Source organism: Elgaria multicarinata, chromosome 16, assembly GCF_023053635.1.
Source record: "Elgaria multicarinata webbii isolate HBS135686 ecotype San Diego chromosome 16, rElgMul1.1.pri, whole genome shotgun sequence".
NCBI lineage: Eukaryota > Metazoa > Chordata > Lepidosauria > Squamata > Anguidae > Elgaria > Elgaria multicarinata.
The window spans coordinates 20523707-20541707 of record NC_086186.1 but is presented as its reverse complement, the minus strand read 5'-3'; the positions used below and the strand labels follow the sequence as shown (position 1 = coordinate 20541707).

Below are 18001 nucleotides of genomic sequence, written 5' to 3'. Positions count from 1 at the left end.
TCAACTCTTTAGTGGTAGTGGCAACCGTGCAGGTGTTCATGGTGGCTTCCTGCCAGTAAATGCTATGTTATTTTCTCAGAACCACCTGAATACAAAAACATGCTCTCCCCGCACCGTGCTACCCTTAATAACACTGCATCTCTGCCATTCTGGGAGAAAATTGGAGCTGTCAAGAGAGAGCTTTGTCCACCGCAGCCCCTTGCCAAATTTATACCACACCCATCCAGAAAAACCTTGCCAAATTGGCTGTCTCTCATTTTGTTTCCAATGAATGGGGCAGACATTTCAGCCCAGCGTTAGTATATCCCAATGCCACCCAGTGAAAATGCCCTGTGTGTGTGGGAGGAGGGAGGAATGAAAGAATATGATGAAGAGAAGGCTGGACTGAACCTTTCTCCCTGATATGCTACCTTTTTACATGCAAGTAGATTTTTGGGGATGTGGGAGAATTTGGCTTGGTGTGTCTCAGATATGTGGGCTTGCCTTATGTAAGATTTTGGAAGATGTCTGCACCACCCCCGTGCCAAGAAAGCATCTGAACGACACTGATGTTAACCATCTATCATGGCTCCATTTACTCTCTAAATGGGTCAGTTATTTTAGTGCCGGTGCCAATCACTCTCCAAAATTTAAAATTTAACCTCTTTAGGAAAAATAGATCACCATTCAATCATACCTGCATTATCTCTTGGAGAAACAGTGTGGGAGAACCATGACTGGTGAAGAAGATTAAAAGAAATAAAACCCCAACAACATCAGAGCACTTTTTCTTCCTAGATTGGAGCATCTTGTCCAACTTCCTGTTTCTTACATGGGCCAGCCCCATGCCCCTGTAAGCTCACAAGGAAGGTTTGGGATGCAGGCCCTTCTGCTGTTGTTGGTACCCAGTATATGGCTTTTGGGGGGTATACTACCTCTGAAAAAATGGAAGTTCTTCAGAATTGCCATGGTTGAGAACTCTTGGTAGATCTATCCTCCTTCATATACATGGTATGAATATTCAGAGGGAAAACATGGAGCAAGGGTACAATTCATCCACAACACCATTTCCCCGGCCTCCCCCAGTACCACCCTCTCCACGCTCTGTCCCCAGACCTGCCTTACCCTGTAGTAGTCGGTGCTGTAGACGTCCCTGGACATCCCAAAATCTCCAATCTTCACCAGCAGGTTCGCTCCGACCAAACAGTTCCTTGTCGCCAGGTCTCTGTGTACAAAGTGCTGGGAGGCGAGGTAGACCATGCCGGAAGCAATCTGGCTAGCAATATGAAGCATTTGAGAAAGGCCCAGCTCCCCCTTGGCTTGCCGGGGCTGCCCATCCACAAGGATCAATGCATCGGGGCCGTGCGCCCTGTGGAAGGGAAGGGAAGATGAAAAGAAAACGAAAAAACTTTGTGAATTAAGCAGCAAGTGGAACCATTCTTTTAAGGGCAGGGTTCTTTGAAATGTGTTCCAGCCAGGAAACCAACCTTGAGTTCCTTGGCACATGGGGGGGGGTCTTTTTGGTAAGGCTCTAGGGCACCCTTCCCAAACCTATCACCCTCCAGTTGTTTGTTTGTTTGTTTATTACATTTATATCCCATCTTTTGTCCTCCAAGGAACCCAAGGCAGCATACATAATCCTGCTCCCCTCCATTTTATCCTCACGACAACAACCCAGTGCGATAGGTTGAGCTACTTTATACCGGACAGTCTTCTATTTGAAAGGATGTCAGAGGACAGTCCTTTTTGTTGTAGTGCTGTGCCATATATATATATATATATATATATATATATATATATATATATATATATAATGCTTCTGTCTCCTCAACCCCTGGCAACTTGCAAGGTGAATCAAAGCCATTCTGAATTCCATGTGAATGGCATGTTAGGTAATGAAGTTCTTGCCTTTTTGTCCTTCCTGAATATTGGACAGAGCCATAACAGGTCAACAAAGCCTGCTAATGTTGTGATGGGATTACATTTCTTGCTCTGGATCCCTCCTTGTCATTCACACTCCTTGTCATCCACACTGAAGTCCAGCCAGTAGCGGAGAGCCAGGGGTTAAATGCTAGCCATTACTAACAGACGGTGAAAGAAGAGCAATGTTGTGGTGGCCTCCTGTCTCTTTCACTACATGCAGAAGCACAATTTCCTTTCTTCCCACTTTCTTTGAAATGATTCCTGGTTTTTCACCCTTGTCAGTGGCAGCAACCATCAGAGAGCTAGAAATTGAAAATTGCATGTACAGATGGACACCACTTTCCCAGAATGGAGCTATGTTCCTTGAATAGCAAGCTCTGACTTGCTTGCACCCTGGGTCTCCTCTTTCTGATTTGCTTAAGGTGTGTGTGTGTGTGTGCCTGCCTGCCTGTCTGCCTGCCTGTGGAGTGTCGGGGACTAGGATTGATAGTAAATAATAATAATAATAATAATAATAATAATAATAATAATAATAATAATGATAATATATTTATTACCTGTCCCTAACTCTGAATTGAGGCGGGGAACAACACCAAACACAATACAATACATAAAATTAGTAAAAAGAGCATATAAAACCAATACAATATTAAAATAACAATCACAGCATCTTTAAATTCTTAGGTTTAAAATTCATCTGGGGAGGCCTGCTGGAAGAGACTAGTCTTTACAGCTGTCTTAAACTCAAAGAGAGCTTTAAACTCCACTTTCAGATTTCTAGCCAAAGATTTCAGTTCAGTTGTAGCGATTTTGCATGACCCTTTTCAGATGCTTTCTAAAATGCATTGTCAAGAGACAGGGAAGGCAAAATTGAGGCGTGATCTTCTCTGTTTCACTGGAACCTAAGATCCAACAACATCTGATCAGCTGCTAAGCACGGGAATTTGTTTTGAGAACCAGAACTGAGCTGGGCTTCCATGCACAAAAAAACATGCTTTGTGACCCCAATTTTTCTTCATTTCAGCAGTCTAATTTGGAGGGTGGGGGGGAGTCTGTTTGCTGTTACTATTCTTGCCAATCTACTGCAAATGACAGGGATATGACAAACCAAATGTCCCAAATTATAAAGCAGATATAGGGATTAGGGATGTTTGGATTTTGTAAAATCCATTCCAGCTGTGTTTTGTGAATTGTCAGGCACCTTTTGTTTGATCAAGCACCCACCAAGGGAATCACTTTTTCTCCCCCAGTTTTTAAATTTACACAAATGTGCATTTGCATAAATTTGTAATGGCGCAAATGTGCCAATTCTCTCTAAATGTGCATTTTCACACTTTAATCTATGGGGAAAATGCACGTTTTGGTCAGTTTCTTTTACTTTTTTGTGTATTTTTCTACAAAATCCTCAAAGCTTAGGAAAATGGCCCACAAGTCTGTGGATACCACCTGACACGGGGAAAGTGACTCTGCTACAGAATCCGTGGGTCAGTTTCATACAAATCTGAACTTTTGGATTTTTCTAACAACCCTAATACAGATGATGGAGAAATCAAAGGATTCAAATATGTTCAGATTTCTATTAATCTGATCCATGGATGCCACAGTGGACTCACTTCCTCTGAGTTGCACGAATTCTGTGGACTTGCAGTCCATTCTTTAAAAAATAATAATTGGATGGATAAATATATAGATATCTGGTTTACTTTTCTTGAAACCTTTGTATAACTCTCTCATTTTTTTTTAATGAACAGTATACATGATGGAAATCAATGATAATCCTATATACGTAATGTGTGCCCCCCCTTTTCACTACATATTTTCTATTCTATTTTGTTAATATTCACAATCATAGTAATAAAAAAGAAAATAAAAAATGGGTGAGGGTGTTACGTAAATTTGCACTTCATCTACAGTTCATCAGCACAAGTGCAAAGTAGTTCTAGTGTGCATTAGTCTAAGCAGAACATAATAATATTAATATTAATAATAATAATAATAATAATAATATCCGATTTTGTCAAGGACAGATAATGGAACAAAACGTTTCTGCCAATATGTGAAAAACAAATGGGATAGATTTAACAAAAAACATACATGCCTAGGCAGGGCCCTGTATTTTGCTGTGGGACTACAGTTCCTGCTATCCCTAAGCATTGGTCATGCTGGGAAAGGCTGATGGGAATTGCAGTCCAATAACATCTGCAGGGCAACATGTTCCCCACTTTTCTAATAAGGAGCAGCCCATATTTGAAAAGTCAAGTGTTGAGAATATGGTTGTATGGAATAGCGAGGCTTGAGTTCATTTTATGTGCATTTTGATTCAAACTGTCATGATCTACCTTTACTGGACTAATGCATGGATACGAACCGACGAAACCACTGGCTTTCACATTTCCCAAATGTTTGGATGCAGTTTTTGCCTGAAAATGTATCAAGATCGGTTGAGATGTGCATATGGAAAGAAATGCATATTGAATGCATATTGTGAAAAAAATGCTTTTGAAATACATATTTAAAAGCAAATTATCACGTGGCTTTAAAAATAATATTCACAGGTAACTGTAGAGACAGGGTGAAACAGATTTAGGGATGAAGACACGGAATGTGGCATGGAGTCAAAATGCATTGGTTCATCCATCACTAGTGTGGGACACCCTTGGGAACTTTTGCTGCTCTGTCATACAAAACATGGGTAATTTCTAGGGGTGTGCACGGACCCCCCGCTCCGCCCCGCGGGCCGATCTGAAAATGTTGGGTCGGCCCGCTCCGCTCCGCACCGCTCCGCCCATACTCCGCTCCTCTTCACCGCGGAGCTCCGGCTCCGAATCGGAGCTCCGCAGTGGAGGGGAGTGGTGCCAGGTAAGGCCGGGAGAGGAGGGCGGGAGGTTTACTGACCCCTGCCGCCATCGCTGCCTGTGCGGCGATGGCGGCAGAGCCCGGTAAGGGACCAAGGGGGAGGGGGGCCTTACCTGCCTCTATCCGCGGTCCGTCGGCGTCTTCAATTGAGCCCGCAGTTCAACCAGGAAGTCTGGGCCGCAAGCGGCCCAGACTTCCTAGTTGAACCGCAGGCTCAATTGAAGACGCCGATGGACCATGGACGGAGGCAGGTAAGGGAGAGGAGGGCGGGGGGGTTACCGGGCCCTGCCACTGTCACCGCATAGGTGACAGCGACAGCGGCAGGGCCCGGTAAACCCCACTTACCTTTCCGGCGGAGCTCCGGATCGAGGCAAAGGATCCGCCTTCACCTCGATCCTCTTCACCACGCTCTGCCGGCCACCCAATCCTCTTCGCCTCCGCCTTAAGGGCAGGCGAAGCCCCCCGCTCCGCTTCTAATTCGCCGGTCCGAATAGAAGCGGAGCACATCCCTAGTAATTTCCTTGTTGAAAACAAAGCGAAGAAGAACACGGTGGTGTCCCAAGACAATGTCGGGGTGGGAGGATCAACAAAGCCTGAGCTTGCCACGTTTCTCCTGTTTCCACTCTTAAGTTTGATTTGTCTGATTTCCCATTCCCAAATGCAACGTCGGGTTGTTGTTGTTAAAACAGGGAACGTCTGCCTTTTAAAAGTGTGTGCATTTTTCTATCAAATGCATTTTGCAGATGTGGTTGCAGGCTTGGCAATGTGCAAGGTTTGTCCAAACTAGGCGCTCATGTTTGTGATCGCAAACAAGGCAAGTTCAGATTAGGGATGTATGAGGATTTTTACTCTTGCACGCAAATCATGAGTACATGTCCCATTTGCAATCTTGAACGTGAATGTGAGCAATTCTAGGGACATTTTTGCAAATTTCTGAACTTGTAACTGTGTCCAAAAGTGAGCATCTGCTCAAACACACACTCCAAATGTGTGCACTTGCACAAAACCAGAAATGGGCACTTAGACAAGTCTGCCAACATGTATCACCCTCCCCCACCCCCCAAAAAAACCCTCTGCATTTTCATCTGTTAGCCTATGGGGAGGAATGTGCATATTCCAAATGGGGAAAATGCTTTTTTTTTTCCCAGTTGGGAAAAATACACATTTTTTTTTCATAATTGAAAATAAGAGCCAGGGATGTGAATGAAGTGAATTGATCTTCAAGAAGGAATTCGGAGAATCCTAATGAACCTGGGCATTTTATGTTCTCCCTCCTCTAGTCCTGATGTATAACAAACTGAAACTAATTCTTGTGCATCCATAGCACAAGGTCACACAGGCTAGGTTTACACATGAGGAAAATGAGGGATGAAATTGTGCCTCCTTTCTCCTTTGAAAAGAGCTATCAATACTTCTTCCTGACAGGCTGTTTCAAATGGGAGCTGCCATTTCAACACCGGCCTTTTATCATCCTGGACACTGCAATTCACAGCGGACATTTTTGTATTCTGTGACAGTCCCACCCTCAGGTCTGACATGTCTTAAGCAGCAGAGAGACTCACACAGCTGGCATGAGAATGGCTAGAGCAGAGTGACAGGACCCTAGAAAGTGAGCCCACCCCCTATTGTATGCAATCCTTTGCTTTATTTATTGCATTTCTATACCACCCAGTAGCCGAAGCTCCTGTTCCTAGCAGATGATGTAAATAGAAATGATTCCCCTCACTCCATTGGTCATCTCCACAGCTGACATGTTTTCTCAAGAGCAGTTCAGTGTTGCACAATTTCAAAACCAAACCAAACAAAGTAACAACAAGAAGAAAATTGACATCTCTGGCTGGTCAAGAAAAATCACCAGGAAGGTAAGTGAGCAGCAGTGGGCATTGTTTTTTCTGAGGTCATGAATCCATGGGAGGCCTGGAACAGGCCTCCTCAGATGCTGCCATTAGAATTAATAGCCCAGGGGAGGGGCACCCTTTTTTTTTCCTTTTTGGGGGGGTCATGTTCCCCCAGGGATAATGTTACAGTGGGCGAAGCCAGAATCCAAAATGGTTATGTCCAGATCCAAAAATTAGCATGGCCACCCAACACTCTGTCATGCGCGCACACACACACACACACACACACACACACACAAACTTGTCTGTCCATCTCTCTCTCACACACACACACACACACACACACACACACACACACAGAGAGAGAGAGAGAGAGAGAGAGAGAGAGAGAGAGAGAGAGAGAGAGAGAGTTAAACCCTTTCTACACCTAAGGATTATCCCTGCCTGCTCCCGGGATCCGCCGTGTGTCATTTGCATCCACAGGGATGATGCCGGGATGATCCCTGGAAAAAAGGCACGTGTAGGAATGGAGAGAGAGAGAGAGAGAGAGAGAGAGAGAGCATTTATGCATCAGACATTCATTTCTCTTTCTTACACAGATCCTCTCTTTCTCTGTCACACCCACCCACCCACACCCCTCTGCAATTGGGACTGGGAACATGGCTCCCATGGGAGGTCTCCCCATTGCAAATAGCAGGCACTGTGGGCTGAATCTGGGTCTGAACCTTGGTTTGTGTAGCAGTAGAGGGGCTTTAACGCTTCCTCTGCTGTGTTCCTGATCCAGATTGTGTCCCCCCCCCAACACCTGCAATTTACATTGGAGGGGAGAAAAAAGCCTCTCCTATTGGAGCAATGGTCTCTTTGACCTTGGCTATGTAGGGGGAATATGACAATATCCCTTTGTTAAATCTAGTGGAACAAAGCTTTTGGCTTTTGGCTAGCTTGTCAGAGTGACTTGGAAAATGCATTTAATCTCTCAAAGTCGCCCAGACCCAAAACAGCCCTATAGGGCTTGGGAAATGAAAATAAAGTAGATACATCAAGAGCTCTGACTCTTCAAATCACCGCTAATGCTACCACAGCCTGAAGATTCCAATTTTGCTGGCTTCAGATGTGTCTGTGTTGTGAATAAGCAGAGAGGCCCGTCTTTGGGGCGTTTCCCAACATATCTTCAGTGCCATTTTTCTTGGTAGAAAGGTGGGGTATGTGATCAAATAAATATTTATACTCTGGATGTCAACTGAAATGAATTAAGCTTGGGAAAAGGGATTTAATTCCCTCCTCCCCCCAGTTACACGGCAGCTTCTACAGTGATGTTATTGCCTTGGAATATGGGTCTAAGTTAGACCAATTTAATCCTTTCACTTCCTTTCCTTTGCTTCTCCCGCACCCCATGGGCTCAGTTCAGACAACACAATTCTCTACGCAGTGGGAAGACTCCACTCAACAGTTCAGTTTCTAGGAGCTGCTCTGCACACAACATGTCCTAACTTCACCACTGTGTGACTGTGGGCTACTGTGAAGCTGAGTAAAAAAAAACATTGTGATATTTGATTGATAGCTCCTCTGCCCTCTCTCATCCCTCAGTCCTCCTGATGGTATCCCATCAGCAATGCAACAGACAACCCCACAGAGCCGTCCACACAATACACAGCACAATAGTTCTGCAGGAAGTCTCCTCTGCACCGCATGGGTATTTTGCCAGGAGCGATTTATTTATTTATTTTTTAAAAAACTCCATTGTGGGGTGTTTTTCCTCCAGACAACACATTTCTCAACAGTGGTGTAAAACTTACACTGCGGAGTTCTAAAACCACTGTTGAGAAACGTGTTGTCTGAACTGAGCCTTTATGTAATTATTAAAGGCTAGTTGACAACCCAAAACCTCTCCATTTCCAACCAACCCCCAACCCACCCACCCCACCCTTCAGCAAATGGCAGGGTCACCTGTCAGATCCAAACAATTGTCTTACACAGGCTTCCATACAGACTTAGGATGGGAGTCAGATTTTTTCCCCTAATACATAATTGTTTCATAAAACTGTCCACCCCACCCCTCATGAAACCATATTCAGAAGTGGTTAACAAATATACCCAGTCCTAATAGGAATGGACCAATCTGTCAATTTCAGTTTATCTCAGTTTCTCATTCGTTCCAATTTAAGTTGGGTTCATCTCAACTTTGAAAATTTCTCATGTTAAATTCAATTCATCTAAAGTTTGATCTCTTTTTCTTTCTTTTTCAATTTTTCATAAAAAAATGAAACAGTGTGTGTGGGTGGGTGTGGGTGTATGTCCACATGTCTCCTAATACATGCATTTTTGCCTAATATACACATTGCTGCAAGCAGTTACCCAAATGAATTGCGTATTTGCACATCTTTTCTCTCTCTCTAATATAGGCAGCGTTGTAAGCAGTTTTATTTGGAGAATTCCATGGGGGAGGGGCGGAAATGGAATGGTGTAATTTCAAAGGATAACCGTGTTTTAGTTTGGATAGTAGTTTGAAAGTACAAAATTAGGAAAGTTTGTACTGACATTTTAATTTCTCCACCGCCCCTAACGTCCTATCACGGATGCTTACAGCAATGTTATCATCGCTTTCCCTAAATACTGGATGTTAACTGGAAGAATGTCAGAGGAGCCTATAATCTCCCCTTTTACTTTGGAGTCTCCCTTCCTCCCCTTCTACAACCCCGTGATAGCTTCAAGATTTACCTCAGAAATTTATTCAGGTCCCCATGCTTCATGTACTCAAATACCATGATGAGAGGGTCTCCATCTCCACAGACGCCGTAGAACTTGACAATGTGGTCATGCTGCAAGTTGGTGAGTAGTTCTGCCTCCCTTTGGAAATCCTTCCGGGCAGCCAAAGTTGGGTCCTTCAGAGCCTGAGAGAAAGATGAAGATATACAGACAGGACGGGGACGTCAGCAAAGGCTACTTTCCTCTCCAGCTTAAGTCTCTTAAATCTCATTTTGTTCTGTCAACTCCCTGACTCGTCCCTGTATCATACCCACAATTCAATTGGCTATCAGTGAATACAGATGTTGTGAGAAAATCAATCCTCCAATTCCCTGAAAGTTTTCTTCCCTCATGAAAAAGGCTTCCATTGTTTTATCTTGTTGTTCCATTGTTCTATGTTCACCTAGTTCAAAATATGCCAGCCAGGCTAGTCACCGGTACACTTACGGGTGACCACATTACACCAGCTTTAAAATCTCTTCACTGGCTGCCAATTAGTTTCCGGGCAAAGTATAAAGTGTTGGTTATCACCTTTAAAGCTCTACATGGTTTGGGTCCAGGCTACCAGCGGGATCACCTTCTCCCATACAATCTGCCCTGCACACTCAGGTCCTCTAGGAAGAATTTCCTTCAGCCAGCCAAAACTAGGCTGATGGGTATTACCCAGAGGACCTTTTCTTCTTCTGCTCCCAGACTGTGGAATGGCCTGCTGGAGGAGATTCGTCAACTTAACAGTCTTTTAGCATTTAAGACAGCTATAAAGACTGATCTCTCTTCCGGCAGGCCTATCCAGTGGAATTTTAGGATGTTTTTAGGAAGCATTTTAGGAAGTTTTAACAATGTATAGTATGTTTTTAATCAGTATTTTATGTATTGTATACTTGCTGATGTTCCCTGCCTTGATCAAAATGGAGAGGCAGTTAAGAAATGTATTATTATTATTATTATTATTATTATTATTATTATTATTATTATTTGCTATAATGTATTTTGTGGTGTTTTTAAGCTGATGTCATCACCGCAAGGCTGTCGAGAGTGCTGTGTGTGACTTGCCTTTCTAGACTCTCCATTGCTCTGCAGCCTCCCAGGCTACCTGGACTTCTGGAACTGAAAAAAAGCCCTGTGGGCAGAATTGCCTCCTAATGTCTTCCCCTGGGCCATAACTGAAGTGTGGGAAGCCAAGGATGCTACAGGCAGCTGCGATATGATTGTACAATGAAAGGCAGAACATCCGTTCACACTGCTCACTCACCTCCTAAGTGAGAAACCTGAACCCAACCCATGAGAATTTCTCTGATTTTTTTTCTTCTTCTTTTATTTTATTTTCAAAAGCAATTTCTTTTCTATCAAATTGAATAAGACTAGTAAAAAATGTGGGAGAAATTTTCAGCACAACACTAACATATTGAGAGAGAGAGAGAGAGAGAGAGAGAGAGAGAGAGAGAGGGAGAGAGAGAATGCTCTTTTTTAAAAAAAAAAAAATCAGGATGGAAAGTAGTTGACCTAAAACCCTGGCAACTTCAATGACTGACAGAACCATCAATCCATACATTCCTCAGGCAAAGCATCCTAGACCAAGGGATGTTGAGGGAATTGGTATAGTATTGTTATTTATTTATTTAGTCGGGATTTATTATTATTGTTATTATTATTGTCTCTTTCTCGCTCATGGTGGTTTTTCTAGATGGACATGACGGGCTTTGCCAGGTCATGCTGTCTTTTACAGATTAAGGAATTTCCTGACAATTGAGCATGTTTTAATTATGACTGCTTCCTGGATGTTGGTGTGGATGTATTTTGGTAGACCCAGTTTCTGAAGGTTTTCTGAATAGTTTTCTGATGTGATGCTGGTGACTAATGGAATAATTGTGATATCATCATCATCATCATCATCATCATCATTATTATTATTATCATCATCGTCGTCATCATCATCATCATCATCATCATCTTGTCTAGACCTGGAGTGGGCAACATGTGACCCTGCAGATGTTTTTACCTATAATTCCCATCCTCCCTCACCATAGGTTGTTAGGAGGGCTGATGGACGTTCTTGGCCAAAACATCTGGAGGGCCATAAATTCATCATCCCTGCTGTAGATTGTCCTCATTTTTTTTTATTGTCTAATGTGAAATCTGATTCAAACTTGGATGTCATCTCTCAGGTGGAATCTTAAGGTAAGCCAAAACAAGGTTCAGTAAGTCAAGTAAAATTTCTCAGGTGGGTTTTGTGTATCCATATCTGACAAGACCTAATGGTGGTTACTTGGAGATAGCTCTAAGGAACTGGGTGCCTGAGAGATTTTTAAAGGGAGGCAAGGACATGGGGTTCATTCAGAATTATGAGTGATTCCACCACATATGGAAGTGTTTCTATGGATACCAGCTCACCTTTCATCACAGCAAAATTTCTCCCAGCTCCTTGTCTGAGAGAGCAGCAAATAGCCCTCAAAGGGTAATAACATCCATTTATTTCTAGTCCAGCCAGAATCTAAACCCCATGAACTTAGGGGCAGAAGGCTCCATTTCCCATTATTATGACTCCCGAACCAGTCAACTCTTTTATTTTTGGAAGAGCTGATTTTGCGGCCTTTATTCTGAAGATGGATGCACTCTGCTGTTGAATTTATTTGATTTTGATTTTGTTGTGGATCTTTTCTCTTTTTCTCCCCACCCCCAAAGACAACCAAATTGTGTGTGTGTGTGGGTGTGTGGGTGTGTGGGTGATTTCTCTTTTCATAATTTCCAAATCCCTGTTTCATTTTCCATGGTTTATAATCATTTCTTGTGAGATCAGACTCACATTTGTATCCACATTGAAAATGACATCTTAACCACGCTCTGGTTTGTTATGATGAGGTGATTTTGTGAATCACATGCATAGAATCATTACTGAAGAGAATTACTTTTTTCAGATGTAACTGAAAGCACACTACACCTGCTGTTTCTATGTTTCAAACATAAGAATATAAGAAGTGCCCTGCTGGATCAGACCAAGGGTCCATCTAGTCCAGCACTTTGTACACACAGTGGCCAACAAGCCATTGGCCAGGGATGAACAAGCAAGACATGGTGCAACAGCACCCTCCCACCCATGTTCCCCAGCAACTAGTGCCCACAGGCTTACTGCTTCAAATACTGGAGAAAACACACAACCATCAGGTCTAGTAGCCATTGATAGCCTTCACCTCCAGGAATTTATCCAACCCCTGTTCAAAACCATCCAAATTGGTGCCCATCACTACATCTTGTGGTAGTGAGTTCCATAATTTAATTATGCACTGTGTGAAGAAGGACTTCCTTTTATCTGTCCTGGATCTCCCACCAATCAACTTCATGGGCTGACCCCAGGTTCTAGTATTTTGAGAGAGGGAGAAAAATGTCTCCCTATCCAAATTCTCCACTCCAGGCCTAATTTTGTACACCTCTATAATGTCTCCCCTTAGCCTCCTTTTTTTTCAAACTAAACAATCCCAGTTGATGTAACGGTCTCTCATACGGGAGATGCTCCAGCCCCTTAATCATTTTCGTTGCCCTCATGGAGACCGGGCTTTGAAGTGAAGGTGCAATTAATTTGCTTCCAAAAATTCTTCCTTCTGAATTTTGATGTAAAATATTAAAAATAAAAAAATTGCAATTGACACCAGATGGCACTGATTGTCAAAAGTCATCATAACTGATATCCAGCAGTAATTTGAGAGTAAACAGATAATAGCATTTGACCACTTGATAGCTGACATGCAATGGTACAGAGTATTTGAAAGGTGACATATGTCTGGGATTGCTCCATCACCTCCCAACCTGTGGTGATCGGGGTGACCTCCCCCACACTCACCCCACACACATGGGTGATGAAACAATCCTGATCTGAGTCTGGACAATGCATGTGGCTCCTTCAAAAAGCCACACTGTTGGCTATGTGCTGCCTCCAGTATCCAAGGCAGTAAGCTGATATGCACCTGTTGCTGGGTAGATGAGTAAGAGCGCTGTGTCCTGCTTTGTTGGTCCCTGGTTGACAGTTGGTTGCTCACCGTGTAAACAGAGTGCTGGATTAGATGGACCCTCGGTCTGATCCAGCATGGGTCTTCCTATGTTCTACGTTCATAGAGATTCTATCAAATTTGCATCCACTCAGCTCATTGGATTTCCACAGCTATGTACATCCCCCCTATTTCTATTGCAATTTGTGAATTCACACAAAAATTGCATTTCTCCCCATAGACACATTTTTCATGCACTCCCCCCCCCCAAAAAAAAATCCCTATGCATTTCCCTCCATAGCAAATCATAGTTGTGTGGGCATAGCTAGATGGGATCATCTCTGTGCGTCCACATGACACACAGGGCAGCCCTGGAACAGGGAGGGATGATTCCTCACTTGGCCTGGGATATTGCCCTACTCTATAACCACATTCCACCACCACCCCGCCCGGTCTCTGTATGATCCCGAGACCATGGAACATGTGGCCGAGTGTTGCTGTTTGTCCCAGCTCCTTGTGAGTAACTGCGAGGAGCCGAGAGCCAGGCAGAGGGCACAGAGCTCCTCAGGAGTGGGGTGGGGGAGTGAGGGATTTATTTATTTATTTATTTATTTATTTATTTATTTATTTATTTAAAAAAACAACCTCAAGTTGATGCGCTCTGTCTCCTTTAAAAACAAAAAAACCCAAAATGGCGGGGGTGACGTCCCCTTCCTCCTAGGAGGTCTCGCGCCATGTGTAGACAGAGGGGGAGGATCCCGCAATAACCATATCATGAGATCCTCTCTCCTCCATCGTGCTACTCCAGGTAGGTCTAGCTTTGCCCAGTGTGTCTTTCCCCCTAATGTGTGCAATGCATATGCATCTTTCTCCGTAACATGGAAATTTTAAATAATAATAATAATAATAATAATAATAATAATAATAATAATAATAATAATAAATGAACTTGCCCACAATGTTCAGAAAAGTGCAGATTCCAGGGGTTCAGCTGCATTTGGGTTGATGTAGACGTTTGGGGAGGGTGTGTTATATAATTTCACATCGGTCTGTGAACTGAACATAATTTTCACACCTTTTTCTCCCTTTCTCTTGCTTTTTGGGACCCTGGTGGAGACATTTATAATTTCATAGAGCATGTTGGGGGCTGGCTAGCAGATGATAAGGCTAGTTTGATATTTGTGTACTTTCTCTTACTGATTTATTGTCCACTAAACTCTGGAATGCCATCCCTAAAGAGATTCTCTTGGTGCCTACACTGCAATCTTTTGTTTTTTTGTTTTGTTTTAATTTGTTTTCAAATTTTTCATTGCATTGTTAAGGGATTTACGTGCTATTTTATTGTTTTATTGCATTGTTACGGATTGCATCTCCTGTTTTATTGTTTTATGATACATGGTTTTAGTGAAATACGATATTCGACTGAACACTGCCCTGAAATCCTGATAGGATGAAAGGAGGTATATAAATGTTTCAAATGAATAAATTATGAATCAATGAACAGTTATTCTCAGTGGCTTTAAAAAGATTCAGTTGCACTGTAGTATTTTATGTCAGCTGCCTCAGGCATTCCTTTGGCAAGAGTAGTAATTTAACAAATAGAAATAAAATTAAATAATAGTAATATTCTTTCCCTTCATGGTCAGATTAGATTGACAAAGAGAGAAGGGCAAAGGACAATGCACCTGACCCTCTGACCCATTAAAATAAAAATAAAAAAAGCATTTTATGTGAATACAGCCTGAATGGAACTCTAGAAAGAATACAACATTTTCAGAAAGTGCCATTTCAAATTGAATCCATCTTATTCAATGGGTTTTCTGGCTCTATCAAGTTAGACTATGAAAAAGAAAATCCAATCATGTCAAGTTTTAGTCCTTTGCCAAGGTATGCAGGGTAATTCTGGGGGAAAAAACCCACCTGTATTTAATAGTCGAGCAACTTTCTCTTCAAAAACAAGCCATACATTAAATACATACAAACTGGCACACTCATCTCTGTCTTATTCCTTTACCCTGCACCCACTGCATGCTCTGATAACCTCTTGTTTTGATTACTGCAATGTGTTATACATGGGATTGCTGTTGAAAATGGTACAGAAACTTCAGCTGGTACAAAACAGGGCAGCCCGTTTACTAACAGGGACTGGCTGGCGAGACCACATCACGCCAGTCCTTCTACAACTTCATTGGCTGCCTATCCAGGTCCGGCCCTGATTCAAAGTGCTGGTACTAACATTCAAAACCATAAATGGTTTGGGGCCAGCTTATTTGAAGGAACGCCTCCTCCCATATATGCCTGCCCAGACCTTAAGGTCATCCACAGGGGTCCTTCTGCGTGAGCCCTTGCCAAAGGAAGTGAGGCAGGTGGCTACTAGGAGGAGGGCTTTCTCTCCTCCTAGTACATGATAGCACTCTTCAAATACTTAAAAGGTTGTCACACAGAGGAGGGCCAGGATCTCTTCTCGATCCTCCCAGAGTGCAGGACATGGAATAATGGGCTCAAGTTAAAAGAAGCCAGATTCCAGCTGGACATTAGGAAAAACTTCCTGACTGTTAGAGCATTACGATAATGGAATCAGTTGCCTGGTGAGGTTGTGGGCTCTCCCACACTAGAGGACTTCAAGAGGCAGCTGGACAAGCATCTGTCAGGGATGCTTTAGGGTGGATTCCTGCATTGAGCAGGGGGTTGGACTCGATGGCCTTGTAGGCCCCTTCCAACTCTGCTATTCTATGATTCTATGATTCTATGCTGTGGCACCCCAGCTTTGGAACGAGCTCCCCAGAGAGGTTCGCCTGGCACCTACACTGTACTTTTTCCTTCGCCAGCTGAAGACCTTTTTGTTTTATCAGTATTTTAACACCTAATTTAACTTAAATTTAAACCTTGTTTTGATTGTGTATTTTAACCTATGTCAATTTCTGCTGTGTGGTTTTACCCTGGTTGTGCTTTTTATATTGTCTTTTGTATTTGTGTTTTTAGATTGTTAGTTGTTTATTATGCTCTTCATAATTTTAATTTTTGTGACCCACCCAGAGAGCTTCAGCTATTAGGCGGTATAAAAATATAATAAATGAATGAATAAATAAATGTCATTGCATAATTTCATTTTAATTCTCTTCCCTCAGGGAATAACCTGACCAGCGATATTTAGTTGGATGATAGTACACTGTGCAGATAGGAAAGCATCCATCCTCATCTCGGGCTCTGGATGAGGCATTTCTAGGCATTTAATATCTTCATGATGTTGATATTATGCTTAAAGGGGAATAAAACTCTTCTCTCTCTCTCTCTCTCTCTCTCTCTCTCTCTCATATCTACTTCACCCTCTTCCACTGTTTCCTCTACTAGAGCTAGGGTGAAACAATTTGCCTTTGTTCCTTTTTGTGATTCCTCCTAACTTTGCTCAGTTTTGACATTCATTGTAGACTTATTCACTTGTTGCAAATACATTATTGACTGAGAGACATTTCTCGCCCTCTCCCATAATAACAGAACCCAGGAAGGTATTCCCATAAAGCTGGATGGTTGGAGGTTCAGGGAAGATAAAAGAAAGGACTTCTTCACACCACACAACATTAAAGTATAGAATTGGCTACCACAAGATGAAGTGATGGCCACCAACTTCAATGACTTTAAGAGGGGATTAGACAAATTCATGGACGATAAGGCTGCCAATAGCTGCTAGTCAGGATGGCTACATATGACTTCTACTATCAGAGTAAATATTTCTCTGAACCCAAATTGCTGGGAAACACAATTGGAATGGTGGCATTTGATTCAAGTCCTACTTGTAGACTTTCATAGGCTGCTGGTTGATCATTGTGTGAACTAGATAGGTTTTGGTCTGATTCAGCATATTTGCATTGTTTCAATGCTGTGCACTTGAGCACAATTTGTCTAGTGCTGTGCAGTTGTGCCCTCATTTCTCATGCAGTTTTTGTCCTCGTTGTTTTCAGCTTCATTCACTATCAGCATTTAATCTGATGGGCTCAGATTCCACGCCAAACGTCAGACCAACACATGTCCATATCAGATTGTGAGCTTTCACTTGCTTGTCTTCACGCCCCCCCTTCTGCAAATGGTGTATATTTTCATACATGTTTTTTCTAGATGTACGCATCAATTGTCTGCATTTTTAAACTCCACACATCTCCTCCCATTTAGAAAAGGGTGTTGGAGCACTCCCCCCCCCAAAGGCACACCCTTTTTCTTGTACATTTTCAAATGTATGCATTTAAAATGCATTTTCTCCCAAAAGTTCACATCACAAATTCCGAAATGTCCAGACTTCAAGCATAGATTAATTTGAATCTATGAGGTGCGGACTGGGTAAACTCTGATCTAAAACAAACTGAAACGAATTTCTCATATATATTTGCTTAAAAGATAGTGATCACTAGAGTTGTGCATATTTCTCCCATTACAAAAACAATTTGCGCAAATTGCTATTTACGGACTTTAAAAAAAAAAAAAATCTGCAAACTGGCCCGACTCAATGCAGATTGAATTGGCGCAACTCATAGGAAAATTAGCAGAGGTCCAGTGGACCAAGTTGATGAAAACTTGCAAACTCCAATCCCTGCCGCAGACAGTTTCCTCCGCCATCTGTAACTCATGCACATTTATCAAACACTGCAAACAAAATAAAGTGGTCTTGATGTGATGTGATCATTCACA

General features: G+C 42.6%; 1 protein-coding gene across 1 annotated transcript in view; it reads right to left on the bottom strand.

Annotated features, from left to right (window-relative positions):
- NTRK3 (neurotrophic receptor tyrosine kinase 3) overlaps positions 1-18001 on the bottom strand; it is a 464240-nt gene that overhangs the window by 62207 nt on the left and 384032 nt on the right. Inside the window, exons 14-15 of the mRNA XM_063142789.1 lie at positions 9315-9487; positions 1105-1348 (exon numbers count right to left, since the gene is read on the bottom strand). Of these exons, the coding sequence (XP_062998859.1) occupies positions 1105-1348; positions 9315-9487 (417 nt within the window). The remainder of the gene's footprint in view (positions 1-1104; positions 1349-9314; positions 9488-18001) is intronic.